A 22,593-nucleotide genomic window follows, 5' to 3' on the forward strand; every position below is an offset into this window, starting at 1 on the left:
AAGCTGAGCCCTCAGTTGAGAAGCTCTTTCAGCCTCCACAGCTACGTCAATGTTTTCAGCTGGAGGTATTTCATCTAAATTTGGAAGATTAAAATCAGTAAGAGATTTATTTATAATTTAATTATAATTTTTTTTTATTTATAATTGTCTTAGTACAGAATGAATACCTTGAAGTACCCTGTACTCAAACTGATCCTCATTCATTTGGCGAAGAAATTCCCACAGTGGATAAGTAAACAGTTGTCTAAATTGTCGAGGCATCTGAAAGTTGGCAGCTTCCTGCAAAGTATTGTTCCATTCAGTATCATCTTGCAGAAGTCCACGCAATAAACAGGTTTCACGAAATGTTTCAGCCACATTACCATCCACAGTTCTTAAATCTTCATAAGATTTTACACCACGCGTATGCAATAATAGCGTACGTAAATAAAAGAGCTCACCTGCGCGAGGACTCACACTATACATTCTGGAGACAATTTTAAAATTAAAGTTTTGCCTGGGTGTCCAAACTTTCCTGGCATTATTGAAAACGAAATGAAGAGGAATGCCTGGAAACAAATATTGGCGAGCATTATGATTCTCTCCATCTAGCACAAACCAAGATGTTAATTTTGTGGTTTGGTTTGCAGCCCTGAACACAGCTTCTTCAGCCTGGCCTTGCTGAAAGTAAACAATATGGTTATTAGGCAAGTGCACTGTAAGTGTATGGACAACATGAGATTGCTCATGCATTTTAATTTCAAAACGACGCCATACTGCTTCTGGTGCACTGACATACCTAGTGTCTAAAAACGTCTGTACCTCATCGTGATTAATATGTTCATTGATCTCAGTGTTGGCATAATCATGACCTTTATAAATATATTATAAAGGTATTTAACAGATTAAACAGACATGCAAGCCTCCGAGTTTATATGTGCAATCTACGTCAACATTATTGACATTGATATGTATTCCATTATTACGACATCTATACATGGATATCCATCAACGCCAGCAACGGTAGACACAAATTTTTTTTTGGGAAGTATTTTGTGCAAACAATCCTCCATACACCTGGAATTAGGATTCAGATAGCCACATGGTCCATGAATCATACACGACCGAATAATTTCAAACAGCTCAGGTTGTTCCTGTTGATTAGGAATTTCCGCTGAAATAACCCTGTCTATGTCATCTGCATCCCGAAGTTTATCATTGGGGTCTAAATAAAGTAACAAATGACAATGAGGTAAACCCCTTTTTGAAATTCTATAACATAAACATGTGATACAGTTTTACCTAAAACACCCCTTTCAGTAACATCTTTTAGGAGTTCATGTAGTTTCAATTTAAAAACTCGATAAACTAAATTAGGGCGATCATGTGCATGTCGGCCTACAAACAAATGTTCTGTAATCACGCGCCATTTTGGATTGCAGGTAAAAGTCAGAAAAAAATCTGGTTTTCCATATTTACCAATGACAGCCATAGCATCTTGATAGTTTTAAACCATGGCACGTGGACTTCCTTGAAAACTTGAAGGAAGGACAACAATACGTTCGGGTTTAAGGCCTCGCTCTTCAGCTCGTGCATTCAAGTGGTCAGCTAAACTTTCATAACTGTCAACACGCAGGTTTGTTTGATTCGCACGAATGTCATTTGAGTTGTTAGGATAAACCATTGGTTCTAAATTTGCAGATAACGTAGAAATATTTTGCAAATTGCCTCCACGTAGGTAGGTAACAATATCCCTGTTTCCAGGAGGAGCTCCATCTTGGCCAACAAAAACTGCGGCTACTTCGTCATGATGTGGTAAGTTGTGTTGCCTTCGATCACTGCCAACTCTCATGCACATGCGTACTTCTGATGGGACACGGTTTTCAGCTGCTGCCCGAACTATTTCATCAGCTTCCACTTCAGCCATGTACCTGTATGCAGCAGAAAAAGGGCTAACACTGTTCATTACATCTTGAACAGTTTGCATCACGTCTTCTCTACAGCCATTACTTTCAGGACGTGCCATTTTTTCATTAAGGTTACTGTAAAGGAAAAAACTCACTTGATGAGTAGTCTCAGAAAAACCCTTATAATTTATCAATACTGTTATATTTTTTTGTTTCTGAATGCTTGATGAAAGACTTTTTTGATGGTGTTATTTTCGTGAGATGGTAATTTTCCAAAAAGAAAATATAATGAAATAAACACACACCAATTTTTTTTCACCGTACGTTTTAAAATGGCTTCTTTTTCCGAACGCGTGGTCGCAGACTTCCCGTTTTCGCACCATTATATTCAGCACGAATTAAATTCAAAAAGGTTGCCGGTTTTTTTTCTAATAACGTTGTTATGAAATTATTTGTAATTATATATAATCATTCAAAAAAATGCATATTTTTTTCTTTCTGTCGTCATAGTTCGCTAATCAGTAATTTATACAAAAAAATCCGGGAACCTTTTGTGCATAATTTATTCAGCTTTTCATTACCGAAAATTTCAATGAGCCAATGGGAAGCTTTCGGAAAAGGAGACCACAAACGAAAGGCATCTAGGCGAAAATTTACTAACGAGATATTTGTTTTTAAACATTTTCGTAGGTGTTATAAAAATGTGTGAACTGAGTATGCAGAAAGATGATAGAAGTGCGAACTTTTTCTTTATGCTGAATATGCGTGAACGCGCTCAGAATTATTAATAGACAGAAGTCAGGTTTACAGGAGGCAGCTCATATGCATACTCCTTAACTTTGATTTTTTTTAATTCGATAGTGAAAGTAAACCATCTAAAAAATATTATTATGCATATTTTTATACGGGAGTTCCATATTATGCATAATGTTTACAAAAAATATGCTTAACTCATTTTGCACATATTTTTTCAAAGGTGTGAAGGATATAACACCTCTAAAAAGGCTTTTTCCAGAAAAAAGGGATGTTCCAAATATTTTCATAGAATATAAAATATGTCATTGGAAAGAGATTTGTTTTTTCTGTATGTCATGAATTTTTTGCAAAAAACCTAAAAAAAAAATTGTTTCCTTTCTAGTAACCTTAAGTGCTCTACCTGCTTCATAAATATAAAGTTGGTTAAAAACAGGAGTTTGGCCCTCAGGAGGGTGAAGGTCCCCAACACGATGCCATATTTGACCGCAGATACGAAAGTATGGTGGTCCACGGCCAGGGGAAGGACGAAGATGTGCTCCAAATGAACCAAACGAAACTGCACTATTATACTAAAGTATATTGGCTTGAAAATTCCGTGCCTGAGCAGTATCACTATTTGCTAACAGTTGCCTTAGCTGCTCAGGGTAAGGAGACAAATTATCAAGTGCGACTTTGCCGTTATGACAGCATTTGAAACAATCTTCATTTTTAAACTTTACAGCTTGACAATACTCACAATTTTTGCCCATAATACCTAAATAATAAACATTAGACAATACATGTTGACGTGCAACATTAAAATATGGGGCATTTCTGCGAGCACGAACAGCAAGATGTCGTTGTGCATTTGCCTGTCTTCTATTTGCAACCTGCTCGAAATCCTGCCTTTGTCGTGCAGCAGCTTGCCTTTCAGCATCTCGAGCACGTCTATTGGCTGCGTGATCAGTAATTTCTAAACGACGTGCAGCAGATTGCCTTTCAGCATCTCTAACACATCTATTCACAGCGTGATCAGTATTTTTTAAACGACGTGCAGCAGCTTGACTTTCAGCATCTTGAGCACGCCTATTGGCAGCTTGCTCGTTACTTTCAGCATAACTAACTGCTGCCTGCCTTACAGCATCACTATGACGCCTGCTGTTGACTTGGTCAACAGTTTCAGTACAACGCAAACATGCAACACGTTGTTCAAATCTACGTCTAGCTAAAGACACATCATCATTAATTGATGCACGTGGTATGAGATTTAACTGCACTTCATGTGCCAGTTCAACATGTTGAGCTGGCATTTGGCCCATAATGAGACCTACTAACCTCTGATTATTTCCAAGGCGTTGCAAGACAAACCTACCAGCATTATTAAAAAGCCTAAAACCACGTACAGGGTTGTTAGTGTTAATACTACTTTCTAACGGGTTTGACATTGGAGAAAAATACACAACCTAGTTACCACAAATTCTAAAAAATAAAATAAGATAACAGTTAAACTTTGCCGAGTAGCTATTTCCAAATATTGTACTGCAATTTGGGAAACATTTCCTTGTAATAAACAAATGAATGTATTCTCCAAAAAAACCAAGCATTGAGCAAGAACATTTTGTTTATAAGGGTTTGAAGAATAGGTTTGTTTTGTCAATTTCTTGCACAATTAGTATCATTATCCTTAAAAAGTTTAAAAAGTTTAGCTAAAGATAAATTTGAAATTGCTCACTTTTTATACTGTTGTCACTAACCTCCGTCGTTTCGTCTTTATCCTTGACAAAAAGACAAAGGAAATTATCAACTGGTTAGCTAGCCAGCTATATTATAAAATTATAGAAAACCTAGATAGGTTACTTACTAAAAACTGCTTTTAAAAATGTATATAGCTAAGCTAGCTATAACTTGATTATTTTGATGAAGTATCTCTGAAGTATCTCTGACTGCACTTTTAACTTTTTTTCACGCTTAAACCAAAATAGAGAACGTGTTACAACATATAAATTATGTATTTCTTTGATATTTGTAAATGCATGTAGCAAAAAACCTACTTCCTTCCGCTTTCGTCGTCAAGGGAAACTTGGATTTCCGACGAATAGATTTACTTTATTTTAATCACGTTAATCATTTTAACATCATTTTAATCACGGGTAAACAGCTTTAGCAATGGCAGCATATTGTGTCAAAATGTCCAGCATGTGTTTTTATTCCAATCAAAGCATAAATTTTTTTAAGTGAATACTTATATCACCAAATTTTTAGCTCTAACAGAGGTGAAGTATCATTTTTCACAGGATTGTCTTTGTGGCACAAAACTAATATTTACAATAAATTATGTCTGGTGTATTGTGCAGGGGATTAACTCTCGTTAAACCGGGTCATTGGATCAAAATGTGTTGGGTAGAGCTTAACTAAACTTTAACTTAAAACATTTTCAGTTGCTCTGAATTTTTTGTATTTTGTGCACAGCCTTTGATTCCATTTTTTTAATAAAGAATTTCTTTATTATTTGGTCAAAATCTTTTTTTTTTCATAACATTTTGTCGGCCTCCTTTAACAAGCCTAAACTCTTTAACTTAGAAATTGTAACTAATACAAAACAAGCTTTAATACCCATTCCATAACATTAGTCTAAGAGCATGCCATAACAACATTCAAAAGTTATTGCATTTATAGTTTTTATAAAATAGACCCAGGGGTGCGGTTAGATTATATAACGACTATGGTTTACCTATAAGAAATTTACCTATAAGAAATATACAGTTATCCTGTACGGCTTCGTGCTCATTACTCCAAATTTGTTTACAAAAAAAAGGCTACGGCGCAAAAAGAAAGGCTTCAAAATACAATTGAAGTGTGTACTAGTTTGGCAGGCCAAATTCTCCTTTTTTCTCTTTGCAAAGTATCACAATTCTATAATAAAATTTATAATCAGGATTTACATAAATATTTATAATTATCTTTCAATTTATTTCTCAGATATCGATATCGGGATATCGGGATTCCTGACGAGGTATGTGCGTGTTCTAAGCAACTAACCTTTAAACAAATGCCTGTAAAACACAGACCAGATTCTCTTGGATCGCTCAACAATTTCGTTGACCAAATATCATTATTTCGTTGACCATACTTGAAAGTAATGTGTAAAAGTAATGTGTCGATAGGGCCCGTGGAAAAATCCACTTAGGCAGGATAACAGAGAAAAACAACCGTCATTTAAATTTTGCTGACGTCAGCAGAGACCTGTCAGAACACAAATTTTTTTTCAGAAATGTGTATGCCTGTTGCCTTCATCGTATAGATCTTGAAACGCTGATCAAGAAAATGTATAGGATCATGTATCTGTGATAAACGGTTACGGAGATATCGTGGTTTAAATGATTTTTGATGACGTCATCAACCCGTCCATTCCGAAACGGATTCGGGGACCCAGGTTTGAGAAAATTTCCCAAATTGGTCCTAGGTGGTCCGTAGTTACCCACGCGGTGAAAAATCATTGACGTCACCACCTCGTTTCCAAGTTATTTGGCCTCAAAGTTTTAAAGTGCACTGTAATGGCTTCATCAATTTAATATAGCATATTGTCGTTAAAGTAGTGTTATTGACGTCGCGCCGTAACGTCAGAAAATTTAACGTAATAGACATGCATTTTTCGGCAACATCAAAGAAAAATGAACACATCCACTTTGCCTGTCACAGACACACGGAACTGGCGTATTATTATATAGACTAGTCGATAAGGCCCGTGGAAAAATCCACTTAGCCAAAAGGCCAATGAAAAAATAGGTTGCTTTAGATGTTTTGCTGACGCCAGCAATGCATTTACAAAAAAAAATGTTCTGAAAGTTTTACACCAATTATCAAATGTCAAATCGCATACAAATCTTACACAAAATAATAAAGAACAGCATGCAAGGTGCAAAATCTAGTTGATAAAAAGTTACAACAACGACACTCACAACATCGACACTCACAACACCAATACTCACAAAACCGACAGTAAGAACACCGACAGTTACAACACTGACAGCCACAACACGGATAATAACAATGTCAGAAATAACGCGTCTCAAATATGTACATCTTATAAGTGATTATTTTGGAAACCCTCAGTATTTTATTCTGAAATATCAAAAAGTTGGCCTACAAGAGTTACACATTTTAAATATCGTCTTTCCCTTAAAAGCTCCTACGAAAATATGAAAATCCATAGTTTGGAAAACATCAAATTTAAATCTGCAAAAATCAGTCATTTCAGTTGCATACTATCCTCTCCCACAAAAAGTTTACACAAAATGTAAAAAACAAGCAGTTAAGAAGACAAAAATTTTTCTTTTGCAGTATGATGATCCGTACTGCCCTTTACCAACAATTTTGAACCTAAATGTCAAAAAATCAATAAGCAAAGAATAAACTTGAATAAAAAAGCTCATTATTTTGGAAACATTGTATACGGTTCGTAAACAAAAGTGTACACAAAATGTAAAACAGATTGGTTTTTGAGAAACACATCTAAATCAACAAAAATAATTTCATTCAGCATATCATATATTGCCAATACCCATTAATCTTCCACAAAGAGGTTATAATATAAAACACATCAGAATTTAGAAAAAAAAGTCATTTCAGTGTATACAGTCCTCTCCCGTTAGATTACAAAATATAAAAAATAAAAACAGTTTCAGTCAGAACATTAAGTATTTTTTTATCATCAGCAAACATTTATATATCCCTACAAAATTTTAATTCTCAAGAAAAACAAAAATGTGAAACCATGGAATTTTCTTCCACCAAAAATGACATCACATACAGTTAGTTCTCCCCAACAATAGTTTATATTACGAAATATAAAGACATCAGCTTATACAACAGCTTACAGTGAAGTCTGATTCTACAAAAATTTGTTCTTTCAGTATATATTGCATGTGGTTTATTTCCACAAAAATTTACACAAAATTTTAAAAAAACAGCATTTTGCAACACAAACAATTATAAACTGACTTAATCATACCATCCTCTCATAATTTTTTTAACCCAAAGTCATCATAAACACGTAAATTTCCAATCACATGTAAAAAAAACCTGTAAAAAAACCTGGCATATTACATGTAGGCTGACAAAAGTTTAACGGGATGACAGAAACAAAACAATAAAAATAACTTAACACACACTTTAAATTCTATAAAATTTGTTTCACTTGTCATATTGTGGTCCCCTTTGTAAAGTTCACAGGTAATGTTAAAAAAATATACTCTATGGGCATAACAATGAGTCACACCATCCTAAAAGTTCAAGAAAGATTTTGTAGCTAGCTTATTTCATCATAATTCGTGTTCAAAAAAGATGAGATAGGTTAGAGCTAGCTAAGCTTGGGATGGGAGCCTTAAAGCTAACATTAGCTATCAGATAACAGTAGCTAAGACACCCAGTTAAATATACTTCAACTGGGGAGACTTAACTGGGTCCTATAGCTAGCTATTCATGCTTAGTAAAAGACATTATAAAGAGAAACAATAGTAATGTAAAACAAACCAAAGTTTTCCGTTTGTCCAGCAAATTAGTTTGTTAGCCAGCTAACAGCTTTATGTAGCATTTTGAATTTTAGGACAAATACATTAGTTACGCACCAGGGGACACATTAATTATGCAAAAAAATTGTAAACAAATATGGCTAGCTTTTTTATTTTTAAAAAAAACGCGGTGAAAACTTTAAGAATTTGGAGCTTTAATGGATTTTTTTTGAGAATGCGATTTTGCTTGACAATTTTAAGTGTACTACATAAAAAAAGTAACACGCAACTTCAGCGACATAAAAACGGAACGTCTAAATATATCAAAGTTCTTACTTTTTCTGAATTCCAATCCACTTGAAACTCTAGCATGCATTTTCTACTTCTAGCTTAACTTTACTACTTCCTAGCTCCACTCTTCACTTCCGAAGTAACTTCTTGTGGCTTTCAACTTTATTTTTCTACTTCTACTTCTTTACTTAGAGTACTTAGAGTCTGAATCACTTTTTGCACTTTTTTCAAGACGAAGGGACCTTTCTTTTGTGTTTCTTTCGGTGTCGAGGGACACCATTTTTGGAAAGTTAGCCGTTAAATTTATTTCAGCAAATCAAATTGAGCGTTTTCATCACGTGATGTTAACAAAGTAAACCTGCTAACAAAATAGACATATTTTTTTCAGTAACATCAAAGATTTTTTCGGCAACATCAAAGGAAAATGACGATATCAACTTTGCCTGTCACAGACACACGGAACTGGCGTATTATTATATAGATCAGCAAAAAATATAAGCTTTTTGCACTGTAGAATTAAAAAATAAGTAAAATTTCACTCGTTTGTCGATAGAGAAGAATATATCATTCACACAATCATATATATCATTCACACATTATATATATCATTCACACATTATATATATCATTTACACAATCATATATATCGTGCATGCATCATATATATCGTATCGTATCGCATATCATGCATATCATTCACACAATTTTCATCATATATGTCATCATTAGTTATCATATATGTCATTATTTGTTATCATATATGTTATCATATATGTTATCATATATGTTATCATATATGTTATCATATATGTTATCATATATGTTATCATATATGTCATTATTTGTTATCATATTTGATAACATATATGTTATTATATAGTTATCATATATGTTATCATAAATGTTATCATATATGTTATCATATATGTTATCATATTATCATATATGTTATCATATTAATGTATATATGAGTGGCTGAATATTACTATATGTGAGCATCCATAACGAGCACCATTTTGATCTGTTGTGTTTAGATAGCAATACTCAATCCTTTATAAATACAAAGTTTATTCCTAATAACGTGATAAAAAACCGTTAACTGCATTTCATTTGTCAGTTTCTCAGTGCTATTCCACTCAATGTTATTCCACTTTTCAGCTCTGGTCAATTGGGCTTGGGAGATAATAAAGGTATCTATCATTTTATTATCTTTCATTATTATTTAATATCTTGTTTCGTTTTTTTCTTATGTGATTTTGATAGTAGTTACCATTTTTTCGTGTTAGCGAGACTTTCACCAACAAAAGTGCAACTGCTTTGTGATGAAAGTGTTCGCCATGTAGCTCTTGGTGAACACCATACAGTTGTACTCGCCGCGGTATGTAGTTTGTAGTTTTTACGTTGAAATGCACGATCAGTTATAACAAGGAGGTTTGTAATCTTTTAAACAGGAAACACCCATGTTACACAACTTTAAAGCTTTATTTTGTATTCTTTTTCAACTTGGACAACGCAATGCGAAGAACAGTATTACAGCGGTAGTGGCTATAATAATAACATAACGTAAATCTCTACCACGTAGGGATTCATTGTGAGCACATAATGTGTGCACAATTTTTTAAGGGTACACAAGAGAATCACCTAAGTTTTTTCTGTCTATATGATAAGTTTTTTTCTATTTTTAGTTTAAAATTTCAGTTTAAACTGGTCATATTTTAAAGATTATAGATCTGTAAACACAAATTTGCCATCGTCCCGAAAAAATTCTGGAATTTAAATATTAACCTCCTGAATATTAACCATGATAACTATTCTATTTTTGATTAACTGTCCCGTCCAGATATTTATATTTGCTCATATATGTATATATTTATAACATCTTTTTTGGAATAGTCTAATATAAAAAAAAAGTTCTGGTGTCCTAATTTTACAGAAAAACCTATAAACAAAAATCTTCCTTTTAATTAAAAAAAACTTACTTCTTTAGAATCAAAGAGTTTTTACTTTTGGGGCTGGTACGTCTGGCCAACTTGGACATTATTGTTTTGAGGATGAGTGGAACCCGAAAGTGGTGAGTTACTTAAGAAAACAACAATTTGGCACCATGATTTGTAAAAAACTATTTGGTTTTCATGAAATGATGAATATTATTTGTTTGTTCAATGCATAAGTTTGTAGTAGCCATGAACTCTTCTCATAGTGTAAATCATTTCGAGAAATTTCGAATGTAAGCGTGTAAAAGTTGCCTTCAACACTATAATAGTATAACATCGTGAACACTTTCTTTTAATAAATACGGAATTGTAATAAACATTGTGCCCTAAAATGTGGCAGAAAATATTTTTCATGACTAGGGTGAAAAATTTCTTTACTGGTATCATTTTTTTCGAGATAAACTGTAAATTTAGTAAATTACTGTCAGCGCAGTGAAAAAAAGCGATAAAAAAGGCAAAGTTGGTATATATGAGGAGGGATATGTGTATTGTATATAATTCGCAACAGAGGTCAACAAGAATCACAGTTATCTGTCTAAGACAGTTTCTTAAACGTGGTATGGTCAAAAAACTGTCAACCAATAACATTGATAGGTTATAAATATCAAAATATTACTTAATTACACAAGCGGCAAAACCACTCAACTTGACATACTATGATGACAATGAAAACGGTTTGGTGGTTCCACCGACGAGCAAGTGGCCCAGTGGTAGATAGATTTCGAGAAAGGAAAATAATCTGTGCATCATCCGAATGCAGATGGCGCTCATAGGCATCACCAGTCCATCTGCCTAAGACAGTACTGTCAGACACCCCTGCTGATGCTGCAACGAAGTCAACACCAATGGGGGGAAAGAATGCATCACCTATGCAGGAAAGAGTGCCTGTTGATGTATGGAATATTAGACAAGCAATAAAACAGGAGGTTGATATATGTCCTCACCTTTCTAACATTTGAAATCCTGGAAATTAAATTGTGATCACCCTGGGCCTGGACAAACGCCTGAAAAGCACCCCATACAATGTATTGGACAAACTGTGTTATTAATTGCGCCAATCCTAAATTGACAGTAAAAAAGGATCTGTTGTAGACCAGGTATGAAATCTTAGTAGTTAAAAGGACTCATGCGAGTTGGTTGAGTAAAATGCACCCCCATGGACTCTTTTTATTTCCTGTACAGTGCAGAACAATCGACTCATACCAGCTATTTCAGCATAGTTGCCGGCCATGTTTGAGCGGTATTGCAATTCTGAGATGTACACCCGAATAGTATTGTGAGGTACGCTTCGTACCAACCGGGAAGTGTAGCGAATAAGGATATTCTCGTTTAATGGCAATGTTTTTTTATATGTAACTTATATCATTTTTTTTGAGATACACAGCAAATTTTAGTAAATTTTAAAATCGTAAGAAATATTCTTTATAATATAGGTGGCTGAATTGATGGGCATGGAAATTTCACATGTTGCCTGTGGCAGGAAACATACGTTTGCTTTTTCTGCAAAACTTGGTCGGTTATTTGCATTTGGTCTTAGTGTAAAGGGCCAGCTTGGATTAAACTCGTTTGAGAAAAAAAATAACCCGGTTGTAGTGGAGGGTATTTGGAGCACACCATATAGATTCCATAAAGAAGCCGTCAGCGAAGCTCGGGGTAATGCAAATATTTTCTATTATGAAAATGACTTAATGGATGCACTGGACAATTTTGAGGAAATTCAGAATGGACATACGAATACCATCACAAGTATATATGCAGGAGGATTGCAGTCTTTTGCGCTTGTTGTACATTCTAATGTGAGTGTTTTCTGCGTATAATATTACAAACTGTTGCGAAAATAGGAGGTTTTTATAGCTGTTTTAGTGCCAGCTACTAAGCTAAGAAGTTTTTTCTTTGAGAAACGTTCTTACAAGTGGTATATTATTATGGAATACGATACATTTGACTAGTAAATTTTTGTGTTTTAGTGCACTTTACCGAAGTTTGAATACCTCGTATATCGGGATTCTTTACTAACCTTAACAAAAAATGCTGTGGAAGATATTGTTAGTACTTTTCAAAATAGAAGTGTTGCTGAGCAAAAAAGGTAACAAGTCAATTTGTTGTACGCACGTTTAAACAATAAGACATGAATATATTGTTTAATACGTTGATTAAATATAGTGTTTTTCCCTAAACTTTGTAAACAACTTCAAGTTCTTCGAACGGTGGTCAACCGACACAATGTTCAAGTAATGAACTAAATACATAGAAATGGCTTTTAGAACAAAATGTTTCTGTTTTTTTATTTTTCATGCGAAAATATTATTATAATTTTTTTATCAATGCTTATTGTAGGGTTGTTAGTTTTATCTCCACTGTATTTTCCCACTCCTCATGTTTAAATGGATCATTTCTTGCTCGGTAAGAATTTTTATTTTTCTGTTTTTGCGAAGTCAACAGCCATTTCAGAAGGTGTTTTTAAATGTCTTTACAAGTTCCCTTTGTTCGTAGAGGAGAACATGAGCATACTGCATGTACTACTCATGGAATTCACTTAATGGCCATGAAAAATTGCTTTCATAAGCTCTGTTCAATTCAGGAGCTAAATGACACGGTATGTGTTTTTCAAACAACGTGTAATTATAACTGTATTTTTCGTGACATCGATAAGTGCAACCATGCATTGCTTAATTTTATTCTTATTTATTGTATTAGACGGGGTAAGAGTTTTTGCTTTCATAAAGAGAATATCTAGCAAAAAAAGACTTCTCCCAATTTTCTTTGTAATAATTTTTAAAGCTTACCGTTATAGCGGTTGAAATTTGGTGACTTTTATTAATTTTCAGTTAACTTTAGAACAGACATAGGTCTAGTACGACATCACGTCTTTTGTCCTGGTGACGCATCAGTTAACACGTGACCAGGTACAAAATAATACCTTACGTCCTTTGTCACTTTGTCTTTTTAAATCGACTGGTATTTATGAATTCGTCTTTTTTCTATAAATTTTGAGCCTGTAAGATTTTATTAAAGTTAACAGGAACAAATAAAAAAGATCCAAAATCCTTCCATAATACAAAAACAGACTAAAGTTTGTACACATTTTTTTCCTTATGTTCATCTAGCTTGCTAACATGGTTGATATTCGTCAATGATAAATTGCGATATCACACCGCATAGCACGCAAAAATAGGACAGAGGTTTAAATTGCTTATAACAAGAAATAAGCCTTAGTTAATTATTAAAATCAACACCAATTGTTTTGAGCACAAGCTTTTGAAGAAAAAGTCAAGACGATATTTTTTTCTAACAAGGGAATATCTCAAACAGTGATAACACAGTGCACTTCCTTATGTACTTCTTTACAATAAAACTACTATTATAGCACAAATAATGATAATGTAGGAGTCGAAAAAAATTTGTCAAATTGTCCGGCGGCCGTTATATGGTAACCTTGAGAACACTACTTCATACTTTATATCAAGTCATATTCGCATAGATTGGAACGAAATAATCATTAGTCTTATCAACTGTTAATCCTTCTTACCAATCGTTAGTTCTTCTTATCGATCGCTAGTCCTTTTTATCAATCTTTAGTCCTTCTTATCGATCTCTAGTACTTCTTATCAATCGTTAGTCCTTCTTATCGATCGTTCGTCCTTTTATCAATCGTTAGTCCTTTTTATCGATCGTTACTCCTTCTTATCGATCGTTAGTCCTTCTTATCGATCGTTAGTCCTTCTTATCGATTGTTATTCCTTTTTATCGATTGTTATTCCTTCTTGTCGATCGTTAATCCTTCTTATCAATCATAAGTCCTTCTTATCAATCGTTAGTTTTTCTTAGTGCTGTCACCAAATTTAAACTGAAATAATAGTGTTTCTACACCTTTCAACTCTCCACCACGGTTAACCTTTTTTCAGTTGATATTTTTGTTTTTGTTTTAACATACAAGAATAGTAAAACATTTACTAACCCAGAATTTTTTTTATATATATTTTATAACTTTTTACCTGTTTATATATTACCTAATTTAGATTTTGTCGGTGGTTCGAGAACGCTTAATGCAAAACATCACAATCTTACCTGATATCGAGGCTATGAGAGTTTTCATAATGATACCTGAGCTGCCATTTTTTCATGATATGGACCTAAAATGGCAGATCATTATTCCATTTGTCAACACTATTAATTTATTACAGAAGGAGTCATTGCAACTGCTAGGTAAGCTTTCACTTCAGTGTGTTGACGTCAACTTTTTTATATGTTTCTGTTCCAATATCTTAGGTTTTGTTACAACTGCATCCTCCTAAGATAAGCCTGATAATTTATAAGGTTTATGTACTAATCCATTATCATTCGCTTATCGTAAAGAACTAATTTAAAAGCCAAATGAGGTGTACAGGTCGGAATATGTGCCCAGTTTAAACCGGTTATGTTTAATATGTATTCTTACAGGTATATTAAGAAATTAATTAAAACAAAACATAACAAAGGTGATGAAATTCCTTTGGAAAACGGACGTTAAGCCGAAAAAGATGATGATGATGATGATTTGTTATATTCTTATATTGAAGTGATAAAGAGTACTTAATTCAGTTATCCACACACCCTTAGTCCAGTTAACCACACGCCCTTAATCTTTTAACGTAACAATAATTTAAAATTTCAATTGTTTCTTTGTGGAGCTCTAGAAAGAATCTATATTATTTCTATTCAGAAAAATGGTGGACAGTACTTCCAGCAACATTTTTTGAAAGGCTTGTAGAGGTATGTGTAATTTATCACCTTAGAAACCACGTTGCTGATACTGTAGTCATTTCAAAAATGAAAGGTCTAGTGGTAAGTGATTATTGGTTTGCATTATATTGAACTTTTTAGGCCTTTAGAAGGTGTGTCATGGCATTACTGAATGAGAAGTTACCTGAACGGGCGAATCAACTGGTAATAATTTGTATTGTATTTTTATAATATTAATTCTTCTCTTGATTAAAAATTATAATGCTTGTTATTGGCAACAACAGGATGATTATATTTTAAAATAAAAAGATTTTCCACAGATTTTCCTGATAATCGAGAATAGTTGATTTGATTTTTTGTAGATCTTTACATTGCACAGCGCGTTGAACACAACAATGTGGGTGTTGGAGAAACTTAATAAGGTACGGTGCAATATCGGCTGATTGATGATGCTTTATAAAACTTACTGTTACTTTGTGTCTGCATGTCACGTTAATGTGCACTCACGGCTCGATTCGTTCAAGTTTAATACACCGTATAAGTTTTGTCGCAAAATTTAATTTTTATGTTCTAAACAATACAAAGATACAAGTGACATATGTTTGCGCGTTTAAAGATGTTAAGTGAATTCTTGTACAAAATTAATATACAGTATCGCCATTTGTAAACTGTAGAAAGATGTTGCGAAGATATTAGCATTACTATTTTGTAAAAGACGGCTGGTACGAGTACGGTGATATATGACTGATGACAGAAGACTTCGTAACACCAATGAAAAGTAACTGTTGCAGCATAAAATATTTTATTTAGCTGTGCACACAATCCCCTCCAACACTGTTTGTCACAAATTCTACTGCTTGGCACAAACTTAACGTATGTCGAATAAGAAATTCCCGCCTGGAAAAAATTGAGAAATAAATAGTTTTCTCTTCATGATCTAAAATCTTCTGTCACCAATAAACAAGCATCAAATAAGATTGAAGTTAACATATAAAACAACTGTGCACTTAAAAATATCACTATGAAAACTTTTCAGAAAGGTGACTGCTTTACAGGTTTTTCTGGGTGGTACCTAAAATAAGGCAACTAGGGCTGCATATTTTTCTGGGAGTGCTTGAAGTGGGTTTTTATCTATTGCACAGATCAACAACGAAGTTGATTCTCATATTGCTTACACAACGTTCTATCTACCTGGATTAATGAAACAAATCGACATGAAAAGTGACTACATCAACTGGTTGCAACAACCGGTAGGTATTATTGGTGCAAGATAGATGGCAAGTGTTTGCTTTGAAGAGAGGAAATTTGTCCAGTCTATTCTTCTGTTACTCTTCAATTAAGAAATTTCTCAAAGCGTAGTTATTTTTTATTTCCTATTTTTTGTTAGGGTTTGGTTGTACAACCTTAGTTTTGTCTCATTGTTTTTATAGAATGTGTTTTCATTTTGTCAATATCCGTTTGCATTAGATGCCCCTGCAAAAGCATACTTGCTTCAAATCGATGCTGAGCTTCAGATGAAAGTAAGCTGGATCATTTGGATAACTTGCAAGTAACTTTTTACCTGGCCAAGTCTATGCGCACGGGGATTAGCGATAGCGTAGCTACATGTAAACACTGTAACATTTAATTCACCAATGGAAATAGGAAAATGTAGTAGATAAAAGTGGTTTGAGTCTAGCTGCAATATTTTCGATGTATGTTTTAGGTCATTGTTAACGAAACACACATGATGAACCTTACCGGTCTTGTGGGAGGTTTCATCGACACGCCTATTGATCCATTTCTGGTGCTTCGCGTGAGAAGGGACAATCTACTTCAAGACACTTTGACGGAAGTTTTGAAACATCACCCACAAGACTTTAAAAAACCACTAAAAGTAATTTCGAATGATTTTTTTCTTCTTTATTGCTTAGCTCGTTATTTAGTGTAATCCACATGTTTTCTGCCGGATTTCTCCTTTCTAATTAGATTAAATTCAATAATGAAGATGCTGAAGATGCTGGAGGTGTTAAAAAGGTATTTTATTTTGCTCTCCTTTTTCTACAAAAACACAGTTTATCTTCTACGTTATAACTTTAGGAATTCTTCTTGTTGTTGATGAGAGAGATAGTAAATCCAAAGTACGGTATGTTCGACATCTACGACGAATCGAAAGTGTTATGGTTCAAGCCAGGAGTAAGTGCTTGTTTTCTCGCGTATCTTCCATGCGTGTAACACTTTATTTGCATGGCTCGTACATTTTTACAAAAAAGTTGCTGATGCAAGAGCTTAAAGTGTAGATAACTGCAGAGTTACTTAAAGTTGAGAACTTTCCATAATGAATTCATAACATTAAAGTAAAGCAAGTGAAATCTTGGAATATGGATCATCTTTGTAGCATACTTTACTTTATAGACTTTTGAAGGTCCAGAGATGTTTATGCTGATCGGTGTTATATGTGGACTGACCATCTACAACTCATTAATAGTTGACTTCCCCTTTCCGCTGTGTCTGTATAAGAAATTGCTGAACAGGTAGGTAAAAATACTCCCCTCGCTATATTTCTGTAGAAGTCTCCGGTTTTTTTACGTATTTCTGTGGAGTGCACGCTGATTTTTTATTTCGTCATTTTTTTATTACTGATAATTTTTAGAAAACTGAAGTTTGATGATCTTTATGGCATCCAACCAGACGTAGTTAGGTAACGACAAAGCTTTCTGAAAATTCTGTCTTTTTATTTTCTCGATGTTTTTTTAGTTTGCAGTTAAAATGTTGTAGTGTTTACATGTTGTGGTGGTGGCCGTGCGAGATACACAAATGTTTCGTTTAACACAACAACGTTTAACAGCAACAAACACAAACACTTCATTTTTTTTTAGAAACTTGCAATATATGCTTGACTATCAGAATGATGATTTTGATGACGTATTTGCATTGAGTTTTCGAGTATAACCTTTTTTTTATTATATACTAATCGGCTAAATGTAATTTTATAGACTTTTTTGTGTGATAAAACGGGTCGGAGAAAAAGTTTCTATAAATTTTTTGAAATTGCTTCATGCTTCCCTGCGGAAAGAAAAAGCTTTCTGTCGTGAAGTAAGAGTGTTCTTTACACTGATCCAACATATACCTCACGATGTTTTTTTAAGGTGGTCGAGTCGCATTTTGGCCATGCAACCACTGTTGACCTCATACCTGATGGTGACAACACACGAGTAACACAGGACAACAAGTACGTTGACCGGCACACGTTTTTTGTTTTCTCTACTATTTGTAAATTTTGTGTTTACGCTTTAATGTGCGTAATTGCAATGGCGATTCTCTGTAAGACGGTGAGTTGGTACGAGCCGATTCCCTATAAATGTTCACGATGTTCTTCTTACAGACAGCAATATGTAGATGCGTACGTCGACTATAAACTCAATACTTCCGTGCGTAGCGAATACGAGGCTTTCGCGGAAGGATTTCATCGCGTGTGCGGTGGCAGAGTATTGGAACTTTTTCAACCACAAGAACTCATGGAAATGGTTGTGGGTTCAAATGATTACGACTTAAATGATTTAGAAAAGGTAAGATCACGTGTGATGTATCGTGCTGCGCCTGCACACTAATGACAAGAAAATGATATCCTAATTATAACAAACATGTCCTACAACGCTGGACATAGTATTTGTGGCACTGGCTTTTTTTTCTTAGTTCTCGTAAGGGCCAAACAGCATCACTTAGGCATTACTCTGCAGCAGTCAGGCAGGCTGCAAAAGTTTCACTGCGGCAAGGTTGTAGGCCAAGTTAACAACGTTCAAAATGTGCTAGCTGCACTTTCCACAATGTGCGCAATATAAAAGAATCCGATCCACGGCCTGAAATGTTTCTTTTCTTTGTTAAGATCGCGGAGTATAAAGGTGAATACTACCGCCAACATGCAGTCATCAAAAATTTCTGGCAAGTGTTTCATAGTTCGACGTTAGACTGGAAGGAAAAATTTCTGGGTAAAAGAATATTTTTACTTATCACGACCAATCCTTAATGTGAATATAAGTCCTTTCACTCTCCCACGCTAACATCATTATAGAGAGTATGGTAATCCAGCACAAATATGTTCTTTTTTCCAGCATTTCTAACTGGCAGTTCTAAAGTATCGATTCTTGGCATCGACAATATCAAGGTGAGAACTATGTAAACATTCAAGCTCAAGCTATGTAACTGCCACAATATTAGTCAATATTAATCAGAAAATGATTTGACACAAAAACTTGTCAGTGCTGACTTTTTTTTTTAATTCCATATCTTATCGGGAAGAGAAGAAATAAAAAAATTTAAAACGAAAGTTAGCGGAAAAAACCAATAGGGTGGTAAATGACGTCGTTCTGTTGCTCCATCTCTTTGACTTAACTTCAGTCGTTTCATCTTGCTTTGTATAGTTCATCATCCAACCAGTGTACGGTGGCGAAATGTTCGATAAACTTCCTGTGGCACATACATGCTTCAATTTATTAGACCTGCCGAAGTATCCGACAATAGAATTGATGAGGACTAAATTGGATCAAGCGATCGAAAATTACGAGGGATTTGGTTTAGTGTAAGATGTGTGTTATTGCTTCTTTAAACACCAGATAAAGACAGATTTTTTTAAAGTATTTAAACAACGGAAAAAAATATCGTTGCTAAATTTTGCAGTTATTTGTTCTAGCAGTATTGTTTTCACTGATTTACTTCTACGGGCTTTTTAATCGATTGAAAACGACATAACAGAACACGTGTTTTTTGTGAATTTTTGTGAATTGTTGCATTTAAAAAAGCATGTATCCGAACGGAACTTCCTCAAATTTGGAATAAGGGTCTGCTTTAGTTAATCGAAAAAATGTTTGTTTTTTAATTATAATTAATTATATTTTTTTTAAGAAATATAAAGAGCGTCAATACAAGTGTATTTATCATCTTGTTAACAGTCAAGAGTAAAACTTTTGAGCTACAGATATACAGCGCTTAAAGATCGTGTAAAAAAATGCATCATTGATTTCCGCCGGCGAGGGCGGAATCTTTAAAATCGCCTGGGAAGATAGAGAGATAGATAGATAGAGACAGCCCAGAGCCTGGACGCCTAAAACTTATCCAGGCTAAAGCCTAAATTCTCGTTTTGACACATTTAGTTCTGAGAACGAGGCTATATTGCGTTTTAAACTAATAGAAATACATATACAAAGGGTAATTCCCTCCCACCCAGGGAATTTATTTAGGTAGCCAGAAAGTTTCATGCTGGTGAAAAGCAGTTTGCTGATTGAATTGATTTATTGCTAAACTAGCTATATATTTGATACTGTGAATACGATATAAATACATAAATATATATATATATATATAAAAGACACCTATCGTACTTCTGTTGTTGGTGTGCAGAAATTGTCGTCGACTGCTTCGGTAAGATTATATTTTGATACCCAAATTCTGAAACATTACTAAATTTAGCAAGCTTAAGAAGTGGACATGCCATAGCTTTCAGAAACCAGAGAATAATGTGATGTGAGTGCTAATAAGCTGCATATACCGTAAAAAGTGCAGGTAACACCACTGTTTGCACACAGAATTTATGTCAACTTTACTTTGTCTATCAACGAGCCTTTCATCATAGTGGAAAACTGTACGACATAAAGCCTCTCATACCCCAAAAGTCCTGCACATAACTTTAACGAAAAGCATATAAAAATCTAGGGCAGTTCTTAAGATATCAAATTTCAAAAACTTGCATGAGCACATAGGAAATTGACATGTTTTTCACAGGTGTAAATGTTTTTTATAATATATTAAAGATAAAAATAGGACTATGCAACATTAATTCAAGAATAATTTCAGAGTGATACTTTTCAAGCAGGTTTTCGTGTGGTATGTATATAAAATATATGAGTAGGATGTCACACTCACTGCTTTTTTGCTGAGACGTTGAAAGACAGAGATCGATAGAACGTTTACACAAGCACCAGTGTCTATTTTATACGTAACCATTGTATTATTGGTTGAGAGATCGATTATCTCTTTGGTTTATTATTACGTTGAGATAAGTTTGATTAGATTTTCGACATTATTTAGAAAAGTGTCCTTTACTTTTACAGGTATTGCATATTTTGCCGTTTGCTGGGCACAGAATTAGCATTTCTTGATTTCTTTGCTTTTTTGACGATGGATCATCTGATTGATATCAGAATTAGCAGTTGATGACGATTGAGTTGAGTCAGGTTTGTTGCGAGAATAGACTTAGTTTTCAACTTTGATACCGCACTAGCTCTGCAGTTGGATAGTACTTTTCGAATGTGATTTCGTTTTCGCAGAGTAGGCGTTCTTTAAATTTTTTGTCTCAAACCGATATCGAACGTGTATTCCATAAACTTTAAAGGGAAAGACTCCTGTTAGGTAGAAGACCTTATATTTAGTAAGAAGTTGGGAATTATGAAACTTTTTCGTACAAAAAATTACATTTTATAATTGAGACTTGAAAAAGAAACTTTTCGTTTTTCGGGAAGTTGGCTGTACGAGGTTGGTACCCTGGGTCCATTGAACGTTGATGGCTGGTCCGTTAAATTTTTGAATTATAAAAGATTGAAAACGATTGGACACGCATGCGTCTTTGTGATTTTGGGTGGTTCTGGGTGATTCGGGTAGCTTTTATTGTACTTTCTGTTTTTTCACATTTTAGGGAACCAGTCCCAAATTGTTCTATGATACAAAACATGTTGCCACGATTTCATTGAACTAATTTTTACCCAACAATTCACAATTTCAAGCGTCATTCAAACGTGATTTGCATGTGAAGATTTGTTGACAGAAGCGGTAAAAAAAAAAGATGGAACAATGATGAAACAGAAGAGCTTGCTGATTTACTCAATTACCACTTTTTGTTGGATGCGTTTGAAATAAGAATATATTTGTTAAATACAGGTTATGAATTGAAATAAAAAAATACTTGTAATAGCCTAATTTGTAAAGTATTTTTATATAATTCAGATTGACTTTCGTGGTAAAAAATCTCACGATTAGGGATTGGTCTAGGCTGAAATGTCTAAAAATGTGTAAATTGTTAGCTTTTTCGTTTAACATATATATAGCTGTACAATTTTTTTTCATTTGCAATCGGTTGCTAGTCTAAAATTTTGGCGCATGCGCACACTTTTTTCCTTAAAATCGCGGTTTGAATGACCATGTTAAAAGCAACAAAAGCAAGCACGAGGAACCTGCGTACCCACTTCTGTATCTCCAACAGACGGACCTAGGAAAAACGGAAACCTCACAAGAGCTTATGAGTGTGGCGGAAATTGTTAAAGCCGGCTTCCTATATCTTTTGATATCCGCCAGCGAAGGCGGAATCTTTAAAATCGGCTGAGGAGATAGAGAGATAGATGGAGACAGCGCGGCTAGCCTGGACGTTTTGACAATTTTTTTCTGAGAGCGAGGCTAAAATGACTTTTAAGCCAATAAGAATCCTAA

General features: G+C 34.3%; 1 protein-coding gene across 1 annotated transcript in view; it reads left to right on the forward strand.

The window, feature by feature from the left end:
* LOC130647231 (probable E3 ubiquitin-protein ligase HERC4) overlaps positions 1-22,222 on the forward strand; it is a 53,545-nt gene extending 31,323 nt beyond the window's left edge. The window contains exons 6-30 of the mRNA XM_057453013.1: positions 9,581-9,612; positions 9,709-9,800; positions 10,410-10,493; positions 11,850-12,212; positions 12,384-12,502; positions 12,754-12,819; positions 12,910-13,012; positions 14,436-14,622; positions 15,119-15,168; positions 15,280-15,342; positions 15,501-15,560; positions 16,281-16,388; positions 16,569-16,658; positions 16,844-17,014; positions 17,107-17,154; positions 17,218-17,313; positions 17,533-17,651; positions 17,771-17,818; positions 17,997-18,063; positions 18,267-18,349; positions 18,503-18,686; positions 19,004-19,106; positions 19,230-19,282; positions 19,539-20,535; positions 21,806-22,222. Of these exons, the coding sequence (XP_057308996.1) occupies positions 9,581-9,612; positions 9,709-9,800; positions 10,410-10,493; positions 11,850-12,212; positions 12,384-12,502; positions 12,754-12,819; positions 12,910-13,012; positions 14,436-14,622; positions 15,119-15,168; positions 15,280-15,342; positions 15,501-15,560; positions 16,281-16,388; positions 16,569-16,658; positions 16,844-17,014; positions 17,107-17,154; positions 17,218-17,313; positions 17,533-17,651; positions 17,771-17,818; positions 17,997-18,063; positions 18,267-18,349; positions 18,503-18,686; positions 19,004-19,106; positions 19,230-19,282; positions 19,539-19,700 (2,551 nt within the window). The 3' untranslated portion in view covers positions 19,701-20,535; positions 21,806-22,222. The remainder of the gene's footprint in view (positions 1-9,580; positions 9,613-9,708; positions 9,801-10,409; positions 10,494-11,849; positions 12,213-12,383; positions 12,503-12,753; positions 12,820-12,909; positions 13,013-14,435; positions 14,623-15,118; positions 15,169-15,279; positions 15,343-15,500; positions 15,561-16,280; positions 16,389-16,568; positions 16,659-16,843; positions 17,015-17,106; positions 17,155-17,217; positions 17,314-17,532; positions 17,652-17,770; positions 17,819-17,996; positions 18,064-18,266; positions 18,350-18,502; positions 18,687-19,003; positions 19,107-19,229; positions 19,283-19,538; positions 20,536-21,805) is intronic.
* The last annotated feature ends 371 nt before the right edge of the window (positions 22,223-22,593 follow it).

Source organism: Hydractinia symbiolongicarpus, chromosome 6 (genome assembly GCF_029227915.1).
Source record: "Hydractinia symbiolongicarpus strain clone_291-10 chromosome 6, HSymV2.1, whole genome shotgun sequence".
Taxonomy (NCBI): domain Eukaryota; kingdom Metazoa; phylum Cnidaria; class Hydrozoa; order Anthoathecata; family Hydractiniidae; genus Hydractinia; species Hydractinia symbiolongicarpus.